Source organism: Strix uralensis, chromosome 18 (genome assembly GCF_047716275.1).
Source record: "Strix uralensis isolate ZFMK-TIS-50842 chromosome 18, bStrUra1, whole genome shotgun sequence".
NCBI lineage: Eukaryota > Metazoa > Chordata > Aves > Strigiformes > Strigidae > Strix > Strix uralensis.
The window spans coordinates 16,666,031-16,686,929 of record NC_133989.1 but is presented as its reverse complement, the minus strand read 5'-3'; the positions used below and the strand labels follow the sequence as shown (position 1 = coordinate 16,686,929).

The following is a 20,899-nucleotide window of genomic DNA, read 5'->3' as shown; positions in this document are numbered from 1 at the left end:
GCGGAGGGTGAAGCTGTGACCCAGCCCCACGCCTCAGAAGGGCACCGAGCACGTGCTGGGGAAATCCGACGGGAGCCACAGCCGGGACCAGCAGCGTGCTTGCGCATAAGCAGAGCGATTTGGTCTCCAAAACTCCAAAGGTGACCTTGGGCTCTGCTACTGCAGTGGAGAGGCGCAGGGAGGGCAGGGGCAGCCCGGTGAGGCCTCCCAGACCTCGCCCAGCCCACTGGCAATGGACATGGCAAAGGTCCACCCGGTGCCCCCTCGATCACCATCCTTGCTCTGAAATACTTTCATAGGAGTGGTGACGTGCTGAGGTGCTGATTTCCCATTTTAAGTCAAAAAGCCACCAAATGAAGCACTGGTGGTGCTGCAGAGTGGTCTGAGGTCCCTGGGGTTGTCACCCACACCCGCCCCAGCAGCTCCTGATCCCAAGCCTGGCCCTGCAGCCGGTGCCTGCCTGTTCCCTGCCCGCAGACACCAGGAACCCCTCGGTGCTCAGTTCCAGGGTTCAGCCTTAACATGGCCAGGGGTCCTTGTGTGGTGCCTTGTGGGGGTGTCACTGCGTGGGTGCCCGTGGGTGGGTGTCCCTGTGCGGGGTCCCTGGGTGAGCACCCCCGCAGGGGTATCCCTGGGTGGGTGTCCCTAGGTGGGAAGCCCTGGGTGGGTGCCTGTGGGTGGGTGCTTGTCTTGGTGAGTGTCCCTGGGTGGGTGTCCCCAGGTGGGAGGCCCTGGGTGGGTGCCTGTGGGTGGGTGCTTGTCTTGGTGAGTGTCCCTGGGTGGGTGTCCCCAGGTGGAAGTCCCTGGGTGGGTGCCCCTGCAGGGGTATCCCTGGGTGGGTGTCCCTAGGTGGGAGGCCCTGGGTGGGTGCCTGTGGGTGGGTGCTTGGCTTGGTGAGCGTCCCTGGGTGGATGTCCCCAGGTGGGAGTCCCTGGGTGGGTGTCCCTGCAGAGGTGTCCCTGGGTGGGTGCCCCCGCTCGGGTGCCGGGGTGCAGCTCCGCGCAGGGCGGGGGGTCACCGCGGCATTTCCGCAGCCCGTGGGGCCGGGCGGGTGCGGGGGCTCCCTCCCGCCGGGCCCCGTGTCCGGGAGCGGGGGCAGAGCCCCATCCCCGCCGCGGGGCCGCTCCGGGCCGGGGTGCCGCCGCCGCCAGGTACCGGCCCGGGGCTCGGCGGGGCGGGGGCTCGGGTGCCCGCTGCCCGGTGCCGCGGCGGTGACAGCCGGGGGCGGGCGGGCCGGGGCCGGGGGCGGGGGGCCCGGCCGAGTTCCTGCCTCCTCGGGAACAAAGGGAACTCTGTCTCGGCATCTGTCACCGCCGCCCACCCAAAACTTTTCGCTGCGCCTCGGCCGCCCGCCCCGCCGCCGCGGGAGGGTCCCGCCGCACCCCCGGCACCGGCACCGGAGCGGCGGCGGCGGCGCGACCCTGGGGCGGCCCATGCAAGGGCCGAGGCGGCGGCGGCGGCCCGGGGGTAAGAGCGCAGCCGGGGCGGGCGGCAAACATGGAGTCCCGGCGGGTGCGGGCGCGGCGGGCCGGGCCGGGCCGGGCAGCGCGGGGCGGCGCGGAGCAGCGCGGAGCCGAGCGCGGCCCCGCCGCCTTTGTGCGGGCCGGGCCGGGCCGGGAGCCGCCCCCGGCGTGAAAAGTTTGTGGGAGTCGCGGGTGGGCGCGCTCGGTGGGTTTTGTTCCTTCTCCGCGTCGTTTCGAACTTGGCCGATGTTGTTGGTTTGGTCGGGGCTATTTTGGGCCGGTTTGGGCCGTTTGCGGGGCTCGGGGCCGCGGGCGAGTTTCCAGCTTCTCTTTCTTTCTCCTTCGCCTCCCCGGGCGGCGGCGGGGGGGGCCGGGGCTCGCCGCTTCCCCCGGCTTTGTGTCCGCGGCGGGCAGGGGCCCCGGCGCCGCGCTACCTGTTGCGGCCGGAGGGGCGGCGGGGGGCGGCGGGGAAGGGGGGGGGGGCGGCGGGGCCCGGCCCGCACCCCCGAGCCGAGCCCCCGGCCCGTGACAGCAGCGCGGGGAAGTCGCCCCCGCCGCCCCCCGCCTCCATCCCCGCCGCACAATGACCCCGCGTGGTTCCTTCTCCCCGAAGCAACTCCGACTTTCCAGCCCCGGCCTTTTTCTCCTGCCAACATTTTTTTCTTAATTTTTTTCCCCCAAAATGCTTGATTTTATTTTTTTTTTCTTGCCCGCTGCGAGGGGCTCCCCCTGAACCCCGCTTGCGTGCGCGGGGCTCACGCCTGGGCAGTCTCCGCAGCCCTCCAGGGGCTCTGTTTCGGCAAAGCCAAGTGCCGGGGGGTGGGCTGTTGTCTCTGCCGGTGCCTGGAGCTTCTCCTGCCCCCGGGGGGGGCCTCTGCCTCTGAATTATCCCCCTCCCCGGCCGGGTGAGGAGGGGGTGAGCCGCCCCCCACGTTCGAGGCGGTGTGGGGGGGGTATGTGGCTGCGTGTGCCCCCCACCCCGGCCGGGACGCCGCCTGATCCTGCTCTCTGGTCCCCCCCTTGCCAGGCTCTCACCAGGAGAGGTCTGCAGGCAGCTCCACCATGTCGGATAGCGACCTCGGGGAGGACGACAGCGCCACATCCCCGGACCCCTCGCTGTCCAACAAGAGGAAGAGAAGGGGCAATCTCCCCAAGGAGTCGGTGAAGATCCTCCGGGACTGGCTGTACGAGCACCGCTTCAATGCCTACCCCTCGGAGCAGGAGAAGCTCAGCCTCTCGGGGCAGACCAGCCTCTCTGTGCTGCAGGTAGGAGCCAGTCCCCCCCACGCTGGGGACACTGGACTGGGAGAACCCCACTGAAGATCCCAAAGGACTCAGCACGCTGGAACCACTTGCCTGTGAAGGGCAGCGAGGAGGCAAGGGAGGGAACAGCAAGCAGGGAAGCAAAGCCACCTGCATGTGGTTGAGGGAGGTTGGAGCCCCAGGGACCTGTGTCATGGCAGTGCTGGAGCAGTTTTTTGGCCAGTCAGAGGATAGAGGAACTGGGATGGGGACGAACTAAGCTATACCCTGTTGTTAGTAAAAGCTGCCACGGGTGGGAGGGTTTCGAGGGGGTGCTGCTTTATCCTTTTTCCCTGGGCACCCCCCAGCAAAGGGGCCAGGGCTACCACCCCTCTACACGCAGAGCTGGACAGGGGACCAGCCGTCCTAGGAGAGAGAAGCTGAGCTGGGCTTTGGCTGCAGGTGGGCCGTTAGCAGCACTAAGTACTGCCTGGCCCACCTGGCACCAGTTACACCAGTTACATTAAGGGGAGCCCAGGCCAGCTGAGGGCTCCTGGGCAGGAGTCCCCCACCCTGCTTGGGTTGTGGGCTAATGTTCTCCTTGTGGTGCTGTGGTGGGTGCCCAGCAGGGAGCCCTGGCTAGCAGTGGGTGAGCGGTGCTTTTCCTTCCTTCTTTTCCCCCTGCCTGCTGGTAGGGTGGCAGGGAGAACCTGTCTGCAGCTGCCTGTCCCCTTGAGCCACATGAAGGCCCGCAGCCTCCAGGCAGGGGGACCCCTGTGCACCCAGGGCCCTGTCCCCCCTCTCCCAGCCTGGCAGGGTGGGAGATGAGTGGGGTCTTTGCTCTGTTTCTGGGGGCACAGTGGGGAGGGAAGCAGCTCTTGTGTGCAGGGGAGCAGGCGAGGGCCAGCAGGTTCGCAGCTGAGCTCATCTCCTTGAGGCTTCTTCTGCATCTCTGGCTCCTTTCCCTTTCTGGCTCAGCGCGGTCCTGGCCAGCCATCCCGGCCACGGCCCACGCGCTGGTGTGTGGGCAGTGGCCGTCTGGTTTTTCTCTTCCTGGCCGGTAAGGCAAACGTTCTCATACTAATGTATTTCCTGAAATGCTGCCTGTGCAATGGATTTGTGTCTGGGCAGCTGCTCTGGGGGGAGGCTGGTGGTCCTGGGAGGTCTTGAGTCAGAGTGGTGAGGGGAGCAGCGGTAGGTTTGGGGCTCTGGGAGTCTGGGTCTGTCCTGGACTGGGGTTGGCACGGTGGTGTCTGGCACGTGGGGGTTTACCCCAGGGCTTGTGGCAGTGGGAGCAGCAGGTGCCCGGCTCTCCGTGCCCTGAGCTCTCTGGGACCGGGGAGGGTGTTGGCAGGCCCCTGGGCTTGTCCTGAGGTGTGGCCTCGCCGCGTGCTGGCTGTTGCCCGCCCCGTGGGACCTCCTGCAGCCAGCGTGTGCCTGGTGAGGAGGCTGCCCCTCTACTGCCCAGGCAGGGGGTCCCAGCCCGGTGGTGTTTCCTGGGGCTGGCTGAGGGCTTTCTGTCAGTCTGAGGTGATGCAGCAGGGTGCCACAGGGGCTGCTCTATCTGACAAGAAGCCTCTTGGGGTGGAGGTGTGGGACACCCCACGGCGAGGCTGGAGTGGCTGCGGGGTCAGTGCCCATCCACCCCCCCAGGAGCCTCTCAGGCACAGGGCTCTGCCGCAGCTGCTGGCCAGACACCCCCTGGTTGTTTATTTGTGCATCCCCCTGCCCAGTCCGGTGGCCTGGGGAGCTGGAGCCAGGTGGGAGCAGCCAGGGATGGGGAGTGCAGCAACCCGGGGCCTCCCGGGAGGGCGGGAAGCCATGTGACTTCCTTGCAGAAAGTTGGGAGGTGAGAAAGTGGTGCCTGCTCCTGGTGAGGCTTCCCCCACCGCAGCAGGTTCCCAAGCCTGTGCCCTCCTGTGGGAATGGGCTTCTCCTCCCTGCTCTCGCCGCGGTGGTGGGGACAGACGCTGCAGATGTGTGCGCTGGTGGTGGGGCCAAGTGATGGGCATGTTTAAAAAGAAGAAAAAAAGAAAAAAAAAAAGCTGCTTGCTTCAAAGCCGAGGCATATCCCAGCTCCCCAGGTGGGTGACGCCATGCGGCGTCCTGTGGTGTCACCAGTGGTTGCATGTGCCTGTCTCCGTGCCGCGTTCTCTACAGGGAATGCTGGAAGGGGACCGGCAGGATCTTGGGGGGCTTCTCAGTGCTGTGGAGTTAGTTGGACTTTTTGTTGGGAGTTCAGCCCTCTGGGGATTACAGCGGTTGATGGACGTGGGATCACAAGATCACGTCGAGGGGGCTCGGCGAAGGCTTGCAAGGGAGGGTGTTTGGAGGGGAAAAGGGGGTGAGACTGGTGTATGTTGAGGGTCTTAAATGCCAAATACTGTCTTAAAGACAAAAAAAGGACAACTGAGATCTTGCTGCAATTGGAAGTTGTGGTAAGGTCACTCCTCGGGGACCTTATGTAGCACTTGAGTAGGAAAGATCAGTCTTTTTTTTTTTTTTTCCCAGATTTATTCTCTTCTGATTCTTTTCTAGGAAGAAGGCAGTTATTTTAATGTAGCATTTTACATAAAGATGCTGAAACAATACACAGCCGCTGTGTTTCTGAAGGGCTCCAGAGGTGTAGCTGCAGAGCTCTGCCTCTTTGGCGTGCAGATGTTTGGAAGAGCCTGTAAAGTTAGCTGTAACCTCGCTCCTTGGCAGGAGGCACGGGAAGGTGTCGATGCAGCGCCGCAATCCCTGCCTTAGGCGATGGGGGCTGCAGCCCTGCGAGCTGCTGGCTTTTAGGGTTTTCCATCCCTGATGCTGTCCCACTGTTGACCTGCAGTCAGTTGCCAGGACTTTGGGGCTGCTCTGGGGGGACAGTGCTGAGCCCACCCTTCCCTGGGAAGCGGGCAGCACTGCTCGAGAGCCACAGCAGCCCCAGCGGCTCTCTGCAGCCTTGCTCTGGCTCACGGGTGACTTGGCCCAGGCTCTGTTCAGCGTGCTGGCGTGGTGAGCCAGTGCCGGGGGGCTGGTGGCCACGCACTGTCCCCACCGGGGTGGGCTGGCAGGGCTGGGTGGGAGCGTGCAGCCAGGACAGGGGTGCAGGGAGGAAGGGGCCACCCCAGGCAGGCGGTGCCAGGCAGGAAGCAGCCGGCGTTGGGGTTTCCGTGGGTGGCTGGGCAACCCCTGCCAGGAGTGGCTCTGCCTCTCTGGAGCCCCATGGGGAAGGAGGTGCAGGGCTGGGGAGGGGGGAGACCTGTGGGGCTGGGGCAGGCGGGCGCTGCTTGCTGGGTCTGGGGCGGGGGTTCTGGTGGCCTGGCTGCAGGCCAGCGCCGTGCGTGCGTGGTAGCCTGGGGCTGACAGCCCTGCCTCCCTCTCTCCTCCCAGATCTGCAACTGGTTCATCAACGCCAGGAGGCGGCTGCTCCCCGACATGCTGCGCAAGGACGGGAAGGACCCCAACCAGTTCACCATCTCCCGCCGAGGGGGCAAAGCTGGCGACGTGGCCCTGCCGCGGGGGGCTGCTGCTGGCTCCAGTGTGCTGGTGGTACCGCCCGTGACGGCCGCGGGGGCCTCCAAGGTGCTGTCGATGTCTGTGTGCCCGCAGGTACTGTGCCACCCCGCCCAAGCGCTCGGCAGCAACCTGACGGTGGTGAGCGCCCACAGCCCCGAGTGGGAGAAGCCCCCCGGCCCGCCGCGAGCGGAGCCGGACCCCAAAGCCCCGCTGGGTGCCACCGGCAGCACCGTGACCTTGCTGGCCCGGGCCGAGGCGGCCAGCCCCACCAGTGGACTCTTCAACACGCCGCCCCCAACGCCCCCCGAGCTCTTCGGCGACGACTTCAGCAGCTTCCAGCTGCTGGTGGAGGTGGCGCTGCAGAAGGCGGCCGAGCTGGAGTCGCAGCGGCAGGGCGGGCAGCTGCCCCTCTCCCCCCAGACTGAGCCCCCGGGAGCCTCCGTCTCCAAATAACCCCCTGGGCCAGGTCCCGCAGGGTGCCCTTCCTTGGGGGTGCTGGACCCTCCTGGCCTCCTGCCACCCGTCTGCCTGCACCCCCCGACCAGCTCATCTCAGAAGCGGACTCCTGCCCTCCCGGGGGGCTCTGGTCTCTGTGTCAGCCACGGTGGGAGAGGAAGGACTGTCCCATCCTGCCATCCTCTCGCTGGGGAGATGCCCCCACCTGCTGCCCCTGCCACCGAGGATGGTGCCGTCGGGCCGTTGTGAAAAGACCTTTGCAGCTTGACTGACCTCTCCCTGCTGCGGCTGACGGTTACTGCGGAGCTCCCCTTGGAAAACCTGCTGACTTCTTTTTCTCTCTCCTGTAAACAAGGGTCCAGCCAACACCGCTTCTTCAGGGAGAGAAAGAGAGAATTTATTTTTTTTTAAAGTTGGTGTCTGTTTTAAGGACTATGGATGAAAAGCTTTTTCTCCCAAATCTCTGATCTCTTAGCCCCTCCCCCCGGTTTTTTCCCCTTTTGTTTGTGGAGGGCCTTTCTGGTACCTTGTGCTGGCCAGGAGCCCTGCCTTGCCCGGGGAAGGGCAAAGGACGGATGAACTGGAAGCCTGAAGTCTGTGGCATTTTTTTCACATGGAAAACATGGGACCCTCCTCTTCTGCTTTAGGGTGTTATGGATGCTGCCAGCAGAAATCTCTATGGTGCTGTTTAGCAATTTTTTGTTGAAACATTTTCCCTTTAATTGTGATTTTATTATATGATTTTTTTTCTTCTATGAGCATTTCCACAACTTCCCCGTGTTTCTCGAGTTCCTGCTGAATACGTGCACATTGTGTCCCAGAACAGAGAGCGCATTGCAGAGCCTGTGAGAGCTGACAGCAGGCTGCTGCTGGGGGCAGACGCAAAGCTGAGACTGTGAAATTTTGTATCCAACTTCTTTATTTTCTTTTTTTTTTTTAAAAAACATTTGGAAAGAGGTGTGTTGCGGGCATAGGCATGCGTGTTCTTCTGCAAGTGCGGTGCTCGTGGCCTGCAGCCCGTGGTTCCTGGAAAGCTGAGTTGTCTCATCAGCCCTGGGAACACAGAGGGATGGAGTCCCGTTGCCCTGTCCCCTCCCTCCTGCTCCTGCTCCCCGGGCCTGAGTGGGGCTGTGCCTGGCTGTGCGGTGCTGGGGACCTCTAGTGACAAGCTGGTGTCTGCTGGGAGCTGGCTGGGCCCCCCCAGCCTGGCCTGGCGGTGGGTTTTGGGGCTCTGGGGCTGTTCCTGGCTGGGCATCGCTTGCTGTCACTGAGCCTGGGTGCTGTGCTGGTCCTGGGACTGAGATACTGCTGTTTCACTGTAAAATGTAAGTTAAATAGCGATACGTACGCACCTATGTTATCTATCCTGAGAAACACTAATCCTAGGTAATTAGCCTGATTATTAAGTTGCATGACTAGAGATAATAATGTCCACAGGATCTGGTGCTCTGCAGTGGTTGGAGCCAGCGGTGCTGGGGGAGCAGCACGCTGCGGGATGATGGGGCATGGAAGGGAAAAGCACTGATTTTGGGGGCTGACTTTTCTTCAGTGAGATGGTGGCAGGGGAGCGGAGTTCCCGGGGGCTGGCGGGGGCTGCGGGAGGGCTTGTCAGCAGTGTGTCGTGTCGGGCAGGTGCCCCTGTGCGGCGCAGGGATGGCTCCAGGTCCGGCACTGCCCGGCTGGGCAGACGCACCACTCCAGGTGGATGCTCACCACGTGGCTGTGAACATCCCCTTCCTCGTCTTATGTCCAGCCTTTGCCCTCTGCTTTCTTTATAGGGAAAGCCCTGAGTGTTTTAGGACTCCCTCCCTTATTTCTAGGTAGCCCTTTGCCCAGTCACCCCCTGCAGTTCTGTTTCTTCCCCCAGGGAAGGGTGAGGCTTTTTAGTCTCCTCCCCTTATTTTGCCCCAGTCAAACCAAAGTGGTTTCCTCCCCCAGGGCAGGAGTGCTACAGCTGTGCCTGTGCCAGGGACTGGTGTTGCTGCCCTAGGGATGGACCAGAAAGAGTGGGGAGGGCAGGGATTATTGGAATGAAATTTACGGAGCAAAAGAACTACTGTAAATATCTTTGTTTGTTCTTCTGTTGTCAAATAAAAGTTTTTTAGTTTTGTTTTTTTTTTTTTAAATATGAACTTTGTGTGAGACTGGACTATGTCATTTGTGGGTGGCTCACTTGCTCCTCCCTCACCACCAGCCCCCACCTCCTGACACTCAGCCAAAGCAGCTTAAGAGGTCTGAGGAACATTGCTGGGTGTGGAAAAAAATGGGCCCAGTGCCTGGCACGGGCCTGCGCCTGCCCCACCATCGTTTGGTCTGACGTTACGATGTGCTCACTTCCCACAGCATTTGATCTTGGTGTCTGGGAGCCAGAAGGCGTTTGGCAGCAGCAGAGGGCTGATGCATTTGTCTTCCCTCCTCTGGGCTGGCATTGGAAAAGGGAGACAGCATCACTGCTAGCCCCTTGGCAAAGGAAAAAAGAAAGCAGCTCAGTAGGGCTCTACTGCACATGGTTTCTGGGGTCAGGAACCCGGTGAGGTGGGCAGGGGTCTTGCAGAGCTCTTCCTGGAGCAGCAGCCCCAGCCAGCCTTGCTCTGCCACAGAGTGCAGGACCATGGACCCACGGGCTGCTGCACTGCCAGCATGGACGCGGGCAGCACAGGCGCTGCAGGGCTGCTGTGCCTGCTCCTGCACCACCCTGGGGATTGGCCAGCCTCTTGTGTGTGCTGGGAGTGTGTGCTCTGATGTTTCATCTGCTAGTGCCTTCCACACGCGCCAGCTCAGGATTACAGTCTCTGTGCCAGCTTGATGCCCTGCCTCCCTTGAGATGGGTATCTGCTAGAGTCGGGGCTAGCACCTGTTCAAGCCCTTTGCAGCCCCATCACCCCTGGCTTCCCTGTGGTGTAGGGTGACCCCAGGGTCTCTGCACCCTCCCTGGCACTGGGCAGGGGCTGTGGAAGGATGGAAGGACCCAGCCTCATGCACTCATGCAGCTTCAGAGAAACCCCATGGCAATTCTGGTGACAAACAGCAACAGAGCGTCCCCCATGCTGCGTGGGCTGCTGGCACTTAGTGCTCATGGTGAGCACTGGGGGCTGGAGGGGCTGGAGCCAGGACTCAGCCAGGGCAGGGGACTGCCAGCTCAACTCAGGGGTGATGGTCTGCACAGCAGCGGGGGTCATGGCTGGGTAAAACACAGCTGGTGCCTGTCCCCAGCTCTGATTGCCCTTCTGTGGCCTCAAGCAGCACCTCAGGGTTCTGAGCTGCAGAGAGATGCCTTTACCCTGGCCAGGCCCTGGGGACCTGCAGGCAAGTCGGGCAGAGCCTCAGGGACCTGCACTCGCCTCCATGGGGAAGGGGCACACCCTGCCATGGGGCGATGGGCAGACATTTCCCGCAGGAGAGTGCTGGGGGGACAGCTGGCATCCTCGCCCTCCAGCACAGCGCTAGGCGGCGTTACCTGGGGTGAGGCTCAGCTCTGTCCCCCCCGGCCACCACCTCCAAGGGCAGCAGCCGGGATGTGTGTTCCTGGGAGGGGTCCTGCTGGCTGACCACCACCAGTCCTGCAGCCCCCGCCCCCTCCCCGGGCATGATGAGCCATTGCACTGAGCTCAGAAAAACGTCGTTAATGTGATGCTTTCGTATTTCTCGTGCCACAGCCAACACTGCCCTGAAAATGCCCACGTAGGGATAAGGCTTTGGGAGAGCCTCCCTGGCTGCTGCATCCCCCATCGCTGGGGCGAGGAGGCAGTGCAGGGCGTCATGCTGTGCCCCAAAACAGCGCAACCGGAAGGTAAATTTATGCATCACAAGGGTCTCCGATCCCACAGGGATGTGTGGTCAGCAGCAGCACAAACCAACCCCCTCCTTCCTGCTGTGCTCCTCTTACCTGGATAATGCCGGGAGATGCTCCCCTGGCACTGCTTCTCAGGGCATGCACCAGCCTGGCTCCATAGCCCCTCCAGTTTCAGTGCTGCCTGGGGTGCTGGACTTGAGCGAAGAGTGCTGAGCTGGTGTCACGACGTCCTGCAGACAGCGGCACACATGGCATTCACAGGAAGATCGGCGCCGCAGAGCAGGCAGCTGTTCCCAGCGAAGCCCAGAGGAGACACAGCGGGCACAGCAGCGGCTCTCATTCCACAGGCGAGACCCCACCTGCTGCAGCTCTCAGGCCAGGACACAAACCTGGCGCAAAGCCCCAGCGCGGGCTCAGCCGGGGCCTGCCCCAGTGATGCCCAGGCCACTGGGCAGGCTCGGTCCGTCGTGTCAGCCGCTGCTGCCTGAGGAGAACAACGGGGGCCAGGCCTGTCCCCGCCAGCGCTGAGAAGCCCGGCCTGGGCGCTGCTCTCCCCGAGCGGGCAGGGGGTGCTGCCGGGTTCCCTGCCCGCCACCCCGCCCTCACACCGCCCAGCGGCCTCGGGGGCGGGGCTGGAAGCTGCCCCGCCCGCTGCTCCCACCAGGAGTCCCACCCCCTCCCGGCAGTCTCAGCAGCCATTGGCCCCAGCAACTGCGGAGTCTCTCGTGATTGGCTGGCAGGACCGGCCGTCCCGCCTACTGGGTTGCCGAGGTGTACATCTGACAGGGAAGGCCCACCCCCTACCTGCACAGGGGGCAGCCATTTTGTTTCACCCACCATTTTAGAGCAGGGAGCAGCCATTTTGTTAAACGTCATACCGCCCCGTGATTGGCTGGCACCCACCTCCTGGCTCCGTCATACCCACGTGCTCTCAGGCAGCCCCGTGATTGGATGCTCGCTTTCTTTGGGCCCCAAATTGCTCAGGTATAAAAATACATACATTTCTATGCAGTGTATGTATATATAGAATTATTTCTATAAGGCATGTATAAATATGTATTTTCAGATACCTCAATAGGTGTAGACAGATATATATTTTAATATGTTGGACTAGGTGATCTTCAAGGTCTTTTCCATCCTAGATGATTCTGACACGCACATTTATAAAGCTGTAGAGATGCAATATACAGTCATAAACCCACGGGTATAAGATAGATCAAAAGCAGGGGAAGGGCCCTCTGCTCTGATGGGCTCATAGGTACATCACGGGGGGGGGGAGTGGTCCTGCCAGCCAATCCCCACAGACTACCTGAGGGGGCGGGACTTCCTGGGCAAGTGGCCTATGGGGCTGCAGGAGGGGTGTGACTTCCGCCCAAGACCCTTGCCCCGCCATTGCTGCAGCCGCAGCCGTTCGAGGCCCGCCCCGCCATTGCTGTGGCCTGGAGTCACCCCGGCTGCCAATAGCTTACACACTAGTCCCATTACCAACCAGTCACAGATACCATGCTGAGAATAAAGAGGGAGCGAGACTGCAGGCAGCTGTAAATCCAGACTGCATTGTTTATTTTAGGGTAAGTCAGCCAGCTGTCCTTGCTGCTATAAGTTCTTCTCCTCCGAGGCGGCAGGAAACAAAATGAGAGGCAGGCAGGCACACACACTCCCCTCTGCTCCCCAGCCTCCCCCCGGACCCCACGCACGGAACAGCTGCACGAACACCCCCTTTGCCCACCGCGCCCTGAGGACCCCGAGGATGAAGAGCCGCTGCCCACCACCCAGGATGAAGAGCCATGCCAGCCCAGGGGACTGAAGATCATTTGACAACTCATTTGCTGCCCACAGACTGCCCGCCCCAGAGACAGCAGCCTTCCAGGCCAGCTCTCCAGCAGCAGCCACTTTTGGAAGAGTAAATTAGGAAAAAAAAAAAAAATTAAAATCACCTTTTCCTGGTGTTCCCAATTTCAGTGCTAGAGATCTCTAAAACTGCATCTTTACAATCTTCCCCAAAAACCTGACAGTGTCTCTACCCACAAAGATCATAACCAATTCCAAATTTGAGTTACATTATGGCCGAGCTTTGATGTGAATCTATTCCGTGTTTGAGAGTTTACGGTAGGCAGGCAGAAATCTGAGAGCACCTGTGCACAGACAACACTGGACACTATACAATGGTCACTCAGACATCATTCAGGATTTCACTTTTATTTATTTTTTGCCTTCTGGATCACCAACACCCTCACTGAAACTTCTCTAGGATTCTACCCCCAGCCCATGAAAGTAGCACACAATCTCCCAACTCATTCGAGTGAAGAAAAAAAAAAAAAATCCCCAGCAAGATCACTCAGGATGGGGCCAAATGCTTATTCTGAGGGGGTGGCAAAGAATTAGGTGGTGGCAGTTCTGACTTCAAGAAGCCAGATGGAAAAGGAGACTTACAAAGGGGAAAATGGGCTAAAAAATATTTAGCAATCCTTCCTCTACCCAGAGAGCAGGGAGATAAGGAAAAAATAGTCATCTGATTACACACAGGGTATATATTTTTACACACACTTTTACACACATCTAGATATAGTACATGTAAAAATATATGCTATACATATGCCCATTCTCACCAAGGTGGTTTTAGTACACCATCTGCACTGTGCGTATGGGCATGTATACGTGTGTATGAATTAAATGTACAGGTACTACTAAGTGTATATGTGCATATGTACACATACATACAGGCAGGCAGCCTACCACCAGCTACCTGTGCCTTCCTCTTTGTACAAAACCCAGTCCTCCCACCCTGAAATACCATGACACTCTCCCCAGCCCTCCCCACCTTCCCCAGCCCACTTTGAAACAGGTCCCCCAGTGTAGCAGCTTCTTTCTCAACAAGCAATTCAAGGAAAATAACTTTGTAAAGGGAAAAAGGAGAAAAATCAAAGTGAAGCGTGTGTGGATCATGCCCATAGTTGCTCTGTGGTCCTTCAGCTCCCCTCCTGTGCCTGGAGTAGGGTACTGTTCTCTCGGGATCAGCCAGCCAGGCACTGTCCCTTCTCCCTTTGCCAGCTTATTGCACATTTGCTTCTGGGCTGCATTTCAACAACTCTGCATTACATTCCACAGACCCTGTCATCCTCTCACTTCAATAAAACAGAGGAATACAAACCCACTGCCCTGTCCCTGCCCACCCATCCTCCCCCCACCCCAATATCCCCATCAAAAGGAAAACAAAAAAACCCCCAAGAAAGGCTGCTTGCTAGCAGAGTGCAACAGTAGTACACACTGAATGGGTGTTCTCTTCAGGAGCTCTGTGGAAGAGAGGTTATTTCTAACACGGTAAACGAAGCCATGCAAAGGGTGGGAGAAAGGAAGCAGGAGGAAAAAATAAAGAATGAGAAGGAAGAACAGAACTGAGGAGGAGGAAGAACACAGCATGGCAAGTGCTCAAGGCTTCATGTTTTCTTGTCCTCTTCTTGTAAACAAGCTAATAATTCTCATTAGATAGAACAAGTAAAAAGACTGAAGTTCCAAGTTGAGGGGCTGGAGTTTCCAGGAGTCTGTTCAGTCCATTCAGCAACACCACAGCCAGTGAGAAAACAAGGGGTATTTTTTTCTTTCTTTTTTTTTTTGTTTGTGTTTTTTTTGTTGTTTTTTTTGTTTTTTTTAAAATCTTCATTACTTAAAGCTGAGAGAAAAAAGCCAACTCAGGAGCCCTTTTCAAGGATGGCTCATTGTCTCTAGACTGAATAAATCACACTAGTTTAGAGAGAACCTTTTTTTTTCCTTTTTAATGACTTATAAAAACCACACGGTTCCTTCCTCTGCCCCTTTGCTCAAAGGCGGGTCTGTGCCTCGGGTACGTAGATCTCGATGCTATCTGCGCTCTCCGTGGCCGAGTTCTGCCGGACAGAGGCAGCCCGCTTGGCTGCCATAAGACGCTTGCGAGCTTCCTGGCGCTGCTTGTCTGAATCAGAGACTTTGTCCCGGTTCAGTTGGGATTTGGACTTGGCTGGCTTCTTTGGCACTGGAGGGGGTGGTTTTTTCTCTTCCTTTAGGGAGACAGTAAGGAAAAACCCAAACATAAAATAAAAATGCACATACAGAAGCTTGCTCTGTGATACGGCGGGGACTCTCACGGCATGACAGACTAAGCAGTGAGGTAGAGTGTCAGGTAGAAGCAGTAGGAGCAGTTCTTGAGCAAGACATTCATCAAAATCAGCTTCCCCAATTTCTAGAAATGTGCCATTTTGCATTTCATGGCACTGAGGCCTTCTGCAAAGTGGACTAGAGTTTGCAGACCATGTCTGGCCCAACTATAGGTCAGAGCACAGCACAGGCAGCATGAACTTAATCTGGAACCGCAAAATTTCAATATGCCACCCTGCCCAGAGCCATAGTCCTCCTTCCTACCCTCGTGTCTGGTCAGGCAGCCTGGCCCAGGGACACAGCCTGTGCTGCATTTTCGAAAGGTTCAAGTAGGTGTTTTTTATACTACTCAGACACCAGGAATACTTAATACCTATTCATACAGTGCTTGTAACACTAGAGGCCTCTGTACCACTGCTTTAAGCACACACCACACTCATCACTCTAGTCTCTCTCCATCGTAACACTTTTTCCCCTTGTACAAAATTGTTTCCACTATTACTCAAGAGGAATGGTCTCAGTGCATTGGAAGGCTGTGAGATTACACTGCACAAGTGCAAGATGGAAAAGGCCCTAGAGATCTTCCATTTGCAGACAGAAATAAATCTTGGATACCCGAAATGTCTGTGAGGTGCTCCAGCCACTCTCAACTGCCCCACACTCACCTTTCTCTCCGGTGTCTCTGCCAATTGCCAGCTGTTAGCTTTCAGGTGGTACAGCTCATCAAACTTCATGCTGATGTCTTCAATGGACAACTGCAGGAGATCCCAAAACCCAGCTAGGTCCTGGGCTGTGGGTCTGGGATTGGCATTAGGGTTCTAGAAGGGAAAGCATAAAAAAAGCCTTTCAGAAAGGATACGCCCCCCTGACAAGCAGAGCAGTCTGCACAGCTTACGTATTCACCCCTTGTAAGCCTACCTGCCTGACAACTGAAATGTCAAGACATCTCACAAGACACCAACCCTAAATATGTGGACACACAATGCCATCATTTATGGTCAAAACTATTTCTGCAAAGATCAGGAAGTATTTCTCCTATAGGAGCCTGAAGAAGCATCCTGATAAAGACATTCTCTGTAGCAGAAAGCACTAGCTCCCATCCTCCCCAAAGCTTCCTCAGCTAGCACTAATCCCACAGCAGTAACCTCCAACTGAAGGTCCCCAGCATGTGACTCAGAGCTAGAACACTGGTTTCTTACACAGAGATCCTGATTTCAGGGTGGGTAATAACAGAAACGGACACAACACAATGCAAAGCACAGTTCTGACACCTGGAGAACTTGCACATCAGTGTACAGCAATCCAAAGAAGCCAACGTATTTCATGAGCTAAATGTCTTTGCTACATGCCCCCTCCCCGCCCCCCCAGTCTGAAAGTATCAGTATTTCTCAGGCTAGGTTGAAAAATTTTAAATCGCTTAAGTTTTTTCCAAGAACAGAATTTTCCCAGTTCTGAGACATCTGAACTGCCATCATAGGCCTGGATTGTCTCAGGAAAGCATGGGATCAGATCTGAGCAACTCAGCACAAAGCTCTGTTGAAAGCCTGGCAGCTAGTGGTGGTGCTGCTAGTCTCAGCTGTGCTCAGCCAGAGATCAGCAAGCAGATGCTCAGCATTTCATCCCCTCCTCCTTCCTGAGTTTCTCTAAGTTTTTTTTGCAAGTAAAGGGGAATCCACCTCTGAGATTTGCAAAATCCATACCAGGATAAAGCTTGAGGGGAAAACCAAAACAGATTCCCATCCATCCCCACGTTAGCCCTGTTCAGCTCTCGGCGAGGGCAAACCCTTGCATTACATTCGAAGAGATCAGATTCAAACGGTGCTTTGTGACCAGCGAGGGACAATCCTGTCGGGACAGTTTTACCATCCACGTAATCTACATGCAAAGCAAGCACGTTTGAAGAACAGTAGACTTTCCAAACATTCCTCCCTATTCAGCAAAACCTCAGTGGTTCACCTCAAAAAGCCCTTCAGAAGTAACAAGAAAGAGGTAGTTTCCAGGACACGCAGCATTATGGCTAACTGACAATTCAGACCCACAGAGAGACTCAGTGTATTCAGCATGCCCTGATCAGCAGTTCAAGAAAATTCCCCTGTGCTCATGTAAGCACCAAAAGGAATTGCAAACACTCCTCCCTGAGCAGAGCACGGCTCAAGAGCTGCCTGTTCACTAGAGAGGTTGAGGCAATCAGCCTCCCACTGGCTCAGCTGCTATTTTAAATCAGCATCATGGCATGGTGGTCAGGCTGTAGGCTACAGCTGCACCAGCTTTGTTATTACAGTGACAGTAGCTTGTTAATGCCTGACCATGTTCTTGTAGTGCTGTTGAAACAGATACATCCCCCTCTCAAAAATCAGAAGAAATAGATCCGGACTCACCAAGTTTTGTTCACAGAGGCCGTGGAATTGCTGGAACTTCTGTGACATTAGTAACTGTGCACTGCCCACTGCACTCAGGACTTTTCCTAAGACTATGGGGGGAGAAAAAAAAACACAAAAAAAACCAACACAACCTCAGTTGAACAGACTATTAAACCTCAGTTGAACAGACTATTAAATGCAGCAATGAACGAGTGTTTGTGGAACAATGAAACACTCTTGATTCATTAGAAAGGGCGTTTCAGAGATCCCCAAGGAACTAACTGCTCTCAGGGAAATAAGATGTACTGAAACTATAATCTGCATCTGTCTTTGCCATCTATTATTACTCCTTCTAGAGCAGGTCAAAAGCAGGCCAGACTGAGAATAACAACATCAGAATTAGCAGAAAGTACCTTAAACTGCCTTCAGCCTATCAGACAAGCCACCAGCACAATCTCAGTGAGCAGATCTGCTGGCACCTGCTTGCAGATCACAACCTGCTCTTCCACTCATGCACGAGGTGAAGGCAGCAAGGGGCAAAACTGTCTCCAACCTCCATTTACCAGAAGTGATTAATACTGGCAGGCTAGGGCTTTTAATATCCAGGACTTTATGCTGCTCTTAGTGGGTTTTCCAAGAAGCCTCTGGGCATGGCAACATTCCTCTGCTCATTAATGGAAAAACACTGTATGGGCTTTCCCCTTCCAAAGGCACAGTTGAGAGACCCACATGCATGCAACTACACCGTGAACAGAGATGAACTAATTCCCTTTCTCTCTGGTCTGCTGCTGCACCTACTGAATCAGTTCTGAATGTTTATCAATCTTGGTGGGACAAGTGTAAGCTGGGCTCTCTCCATACCCACTAAGTTCTCTGTTACAGAATCTACTAGGAGATTGCTCTTTGGGGTCACAGATTAATGCCACACTGGTCTTGGTGTCTCTCCTTGCCAGAGCACTCTTGCCACAGGCAAAAGAAGGGCACGCCCTGAGGCAGGGAGAGCCCTGGCACTGCTTGTCCAGCTGGGCAGCTACAGCATCTGAGAGCAACAGGATTAGAGATCAGCTCCCCAAGCCCTAGCAGCAACACTGAGCTATAACTGAGTCTCACCATTATTTTACCTTTCTCAGGTATTAAAAAAATACAAAAATCAGACTCAAAACAAAGATTCTGCCCTCTGCAGCCTAGTCACCCACTTCTGTCACTCTGTACGCACCACGGGCATGATTTTCACTGCAAGAAGCACAGGTTTTGCCAACTCATTTGAAAATAATTGAACAACCCAACTGGGACTGAACCCAATAAAATCAAGTGGCTTGTGTTCCCTGTGCATGTGCTTTTGGTGTATTTAGCGCAAAGCTTTCCCATATGAAGAAACCTCCTCTTTGCTGTGAAGACAAGTCCACAGATTCAACAGATCAAACAAGCCCAGAAGTCATGTTCATTCTGCCCCACTGCCAGCTAAGCTTTCACCTGCCTGCTTGAATACAATGGGTTAGGCAGAGAGAAAGATCCCACAGCCTCCCTGAAAGCAATCCATTTAAGCTTTTAGCAGTTTTGAATGTCCAAGAACCTGCACCATCCCCTGCAAGTCTTACACACTGCGTCACAGTATTACTTCTTACCCCATTTGCTAGAGGAAGTTACCTTATCCTTTCCAAAGAAAAAAAGTGCTCCTTGTCCCATACTCATCTCCGTGTTCTGTCTCTCTTGGGGCTATCAGGAATTTAACTGCAGAAAGCTGATCCAATACTCAGTTACAACCCTTTCTCAAGGGAGGAGCTGCTAGGCTACTCCAGTCAGCCTCTGGACACTAGACAACACCTACCTTCTTCAGAGAGATTGTTCTCTTTGGTCTCCTGGTCCATCTGGCGGCACCAGCCTTCTAACCGCTCTGTTTCTGCCTGTAGCAGCTTCAGGAACCAGTACCCATCCCGCCGGCAGGCTCCTGGCTGCGTGGGTTCTGATGGCGAGGTGGAGGACATCTCAAGCCAGGGGTCAGGAGGAGGGAGAGAGGAAGGCTCGAGGGCTGGGTCATTGTTTTCTCCATAGGAGAGGTTTCTCTTAATCTGTGAGGGCTTGGCTGGTTGCCTGGTAGTGGCATCAACACCAACGGAGTTGTTGTGTTGGGGGCACTCAGCGAGGCTTCTCTCAGATGATTTACAGCTAGAGTTATTAGGTTCCTGTGTGTCAGAGTCTGTGTCCTGTTTGGAGGACATACTGCGAGAGTGGCTGTTTCTAGAGAGATCAAAAGCAAACATTAAATAGCAGAACTCAACCTGGCTGGCCTCACACACTGACAGTGAAATGCATTTGTTTATTATGCCTGGAGATGAGCCTCACCCTGCCCGCCCTGCCCCTCCTCACACACAAACACACACCACACATTCAGACAGACAAAATTATAAGGTTGCCTGCTTACTGCAATAGGCCATTCAGATGAGAGGACTGACGCACATCTATAATTACATCTTGTACTTTTAATTTCAAACTCCCATTGATTTGGCTGTTTACAGAACAAGTGCTTTTTGCAACGGGTATGTGCTGTGGAGGAAGAACTCTCCGTGGGCCCCCATTCAACACCACTCATATTGGAACAAAGAAGGGGAGAAGGTCTAAGCGAAAGTGGGGGAAGTGCAATTTAAAAGAAAGGAAACTACAAAAGTTTGCGTCTTTCACTTACCGCCACTCGTCCTCTACCTGTACCCCGATGGACTGGAATTTGGTGGCTGGTGGAGGAGGCTCCTCTTTTGCCACTGGCTGAAGGCAGTCAACCTTATTAAACAAAAAAAATACAGACAAAAACAGACACAAGAACTTGCTGCTGGAATTCACATTAGTAGACCAGGAGTGCTGCACACACACACAGCATGCTGACACCACACACCAACTGGAGGGTTGTCTTAGGAGAGGCACAAGGCTCAGGTCTGCTTCCACTTGAGGATCAGGACTGTATCCTGCCGGGCTGCTGCCAGATATCTGCTCTAAGAGCACTCAGCAATGCCATCCACCACTGTTTGCATGGTTGTGGCATCTGACAAAGGCAAAGGCCAAGAGATTCAAGAGAGGGCAGTGATCTGATTAAGACTGACAGCAAAGCCCAGCGTCCTCTCTCACAGGGATTGACACCCTCCACAGCTCTGGATAAGAGGGTTAGAAGGTTTTAGGAAGGAAATCCAGGCCATGGAGCAGGTGGCCTGGGAACCAGCTCAGAAAAAGAAGAGGAGAGGAAGGCAGTCAGCCTCTTCAATGTGAGTCCTCTTGCCTTGCTGTCCTTTCAGCATGTGTTTTGCCCCACTGGCACTGCAGAAAAGCCTTCGCTATCGCATGTACCTAACAGGCCCGCTAGCCTTACCGTAAAGCCCAACAGAGATCGTATTTGGTGCACACACACACGGTGGCTCAAGGCGCAGATCCTGCATTTGGACTTGCCCAAGTGGTCAGGTTCCTCTCTGCAGGTAATAGCCTGCAGCACTGAACCAGCACTTTGGGACAGAACAAGTGTTCACAGCAATCAGCCATCTGTAACTGGGAAATGTGTCCACAGCAGAATGTACAACTGCAGATGACTTAAGTTTAGCTGAATAAAGCATGGACTTACGCTACTCAATGGGTTCTCCTTTGATTCTATAATCAACAGCTCATTTCCATTGATTTCCACAGAGTTAAAAAATGCTTCTAGCAAGAGAAGCAGCAACCTGCTGGGAACAGGGGACAGCAAGGAACTGCTTCCTCCTGCCTATGGCCCTGGGAGCATTTCGCACTGCAGCAGACCACGCTATGTGGATGTCAAGTAGAAGGGCCCACCTCTCGAAAGAAAGTTGTCCCCAGAACCATGACGGACAAGGAGCAGATTGATGTTAAGTAATACACAGTACAGAGCACAGGCTCAGTGTAGGCATCCGAGCAGCAAAAGGCTGCTTTAGAGGGATTCACCCAGTTAACATGGTCCC

General features: G+C 55.8%; 2 protein-coding genes across 6 annotated transcripts in view; one reads left to right on the top strand and one right to left on the bottom strand.

Annotated features, from left to right (window-relative positions):
- Positions 1 to 1,297: 1,297 nt before the first annotated feature.
- TGIF2 (TGFB induced factor homeobox 2) lies at positions 1,298 to 7,597 on the top strand. The gene is made up of 3 exons (XM_074888243.1): positions 1,298 to 1,467; positions 2,491 to 2,729; positions 6,081 to 7,597. The coding sequence occupies exons 1-3, from the start codon at positions 1,434 to 1,436 to the stop codon at positions 6,657 to 6,659; spliced, it is 852 nt and encodes a 283-aa protein (XP_074744344.1). The 5' UTR covers positions 1,298 to 1,433; the 3' UTR covers positions 6,660 to 7,597.
- A 5,041-nt stretch (positions 7,598 to 12,638) lies between these two features.
- The window catches only part of DLGAP4 (DLG associated protein 4), a 153,403-nt gene continuing 145,142 nt past the window's right edge, over positions 12,639 to 20,899 (bottom strand). For 4 of the 5 annotated variants that reach the window (XM_074887890.1, XM_074887891.1, XM_074887892.1 and 1 more), the window contains 5 exons: positions 19,630 to 19,721; positions 18,775 to 19,184; positions 16,965 to 17,056; positions 15,252 to 15,404; positions 12,639 to 14,489 (listed from right to left, as the gene is read on the bottom strand). In XM_074887890.1, the coding sequence (XP_074743991.1) occupies positions 14,274 to 14,489; positions 15,252 to 15,404; positions 16,965 to 17,056; positions 18,775 to 19,184; positions 19,630 to 19,721 (963 nt within the window). In that variant the 3' untranslated portion in view covers positions 12,639 to 14,273. Of the gene's footprint in view, positions 14,502 to 15,251; positions 15,405 to 16,964; positions 17,057 to 18,774; positions 19,185 to 19,629; positions 19,722 to 20,899 lie in introns of all 5 variants that reach the window. The other variant, XM_074887893.1, reaches the window with a different exon arrangement.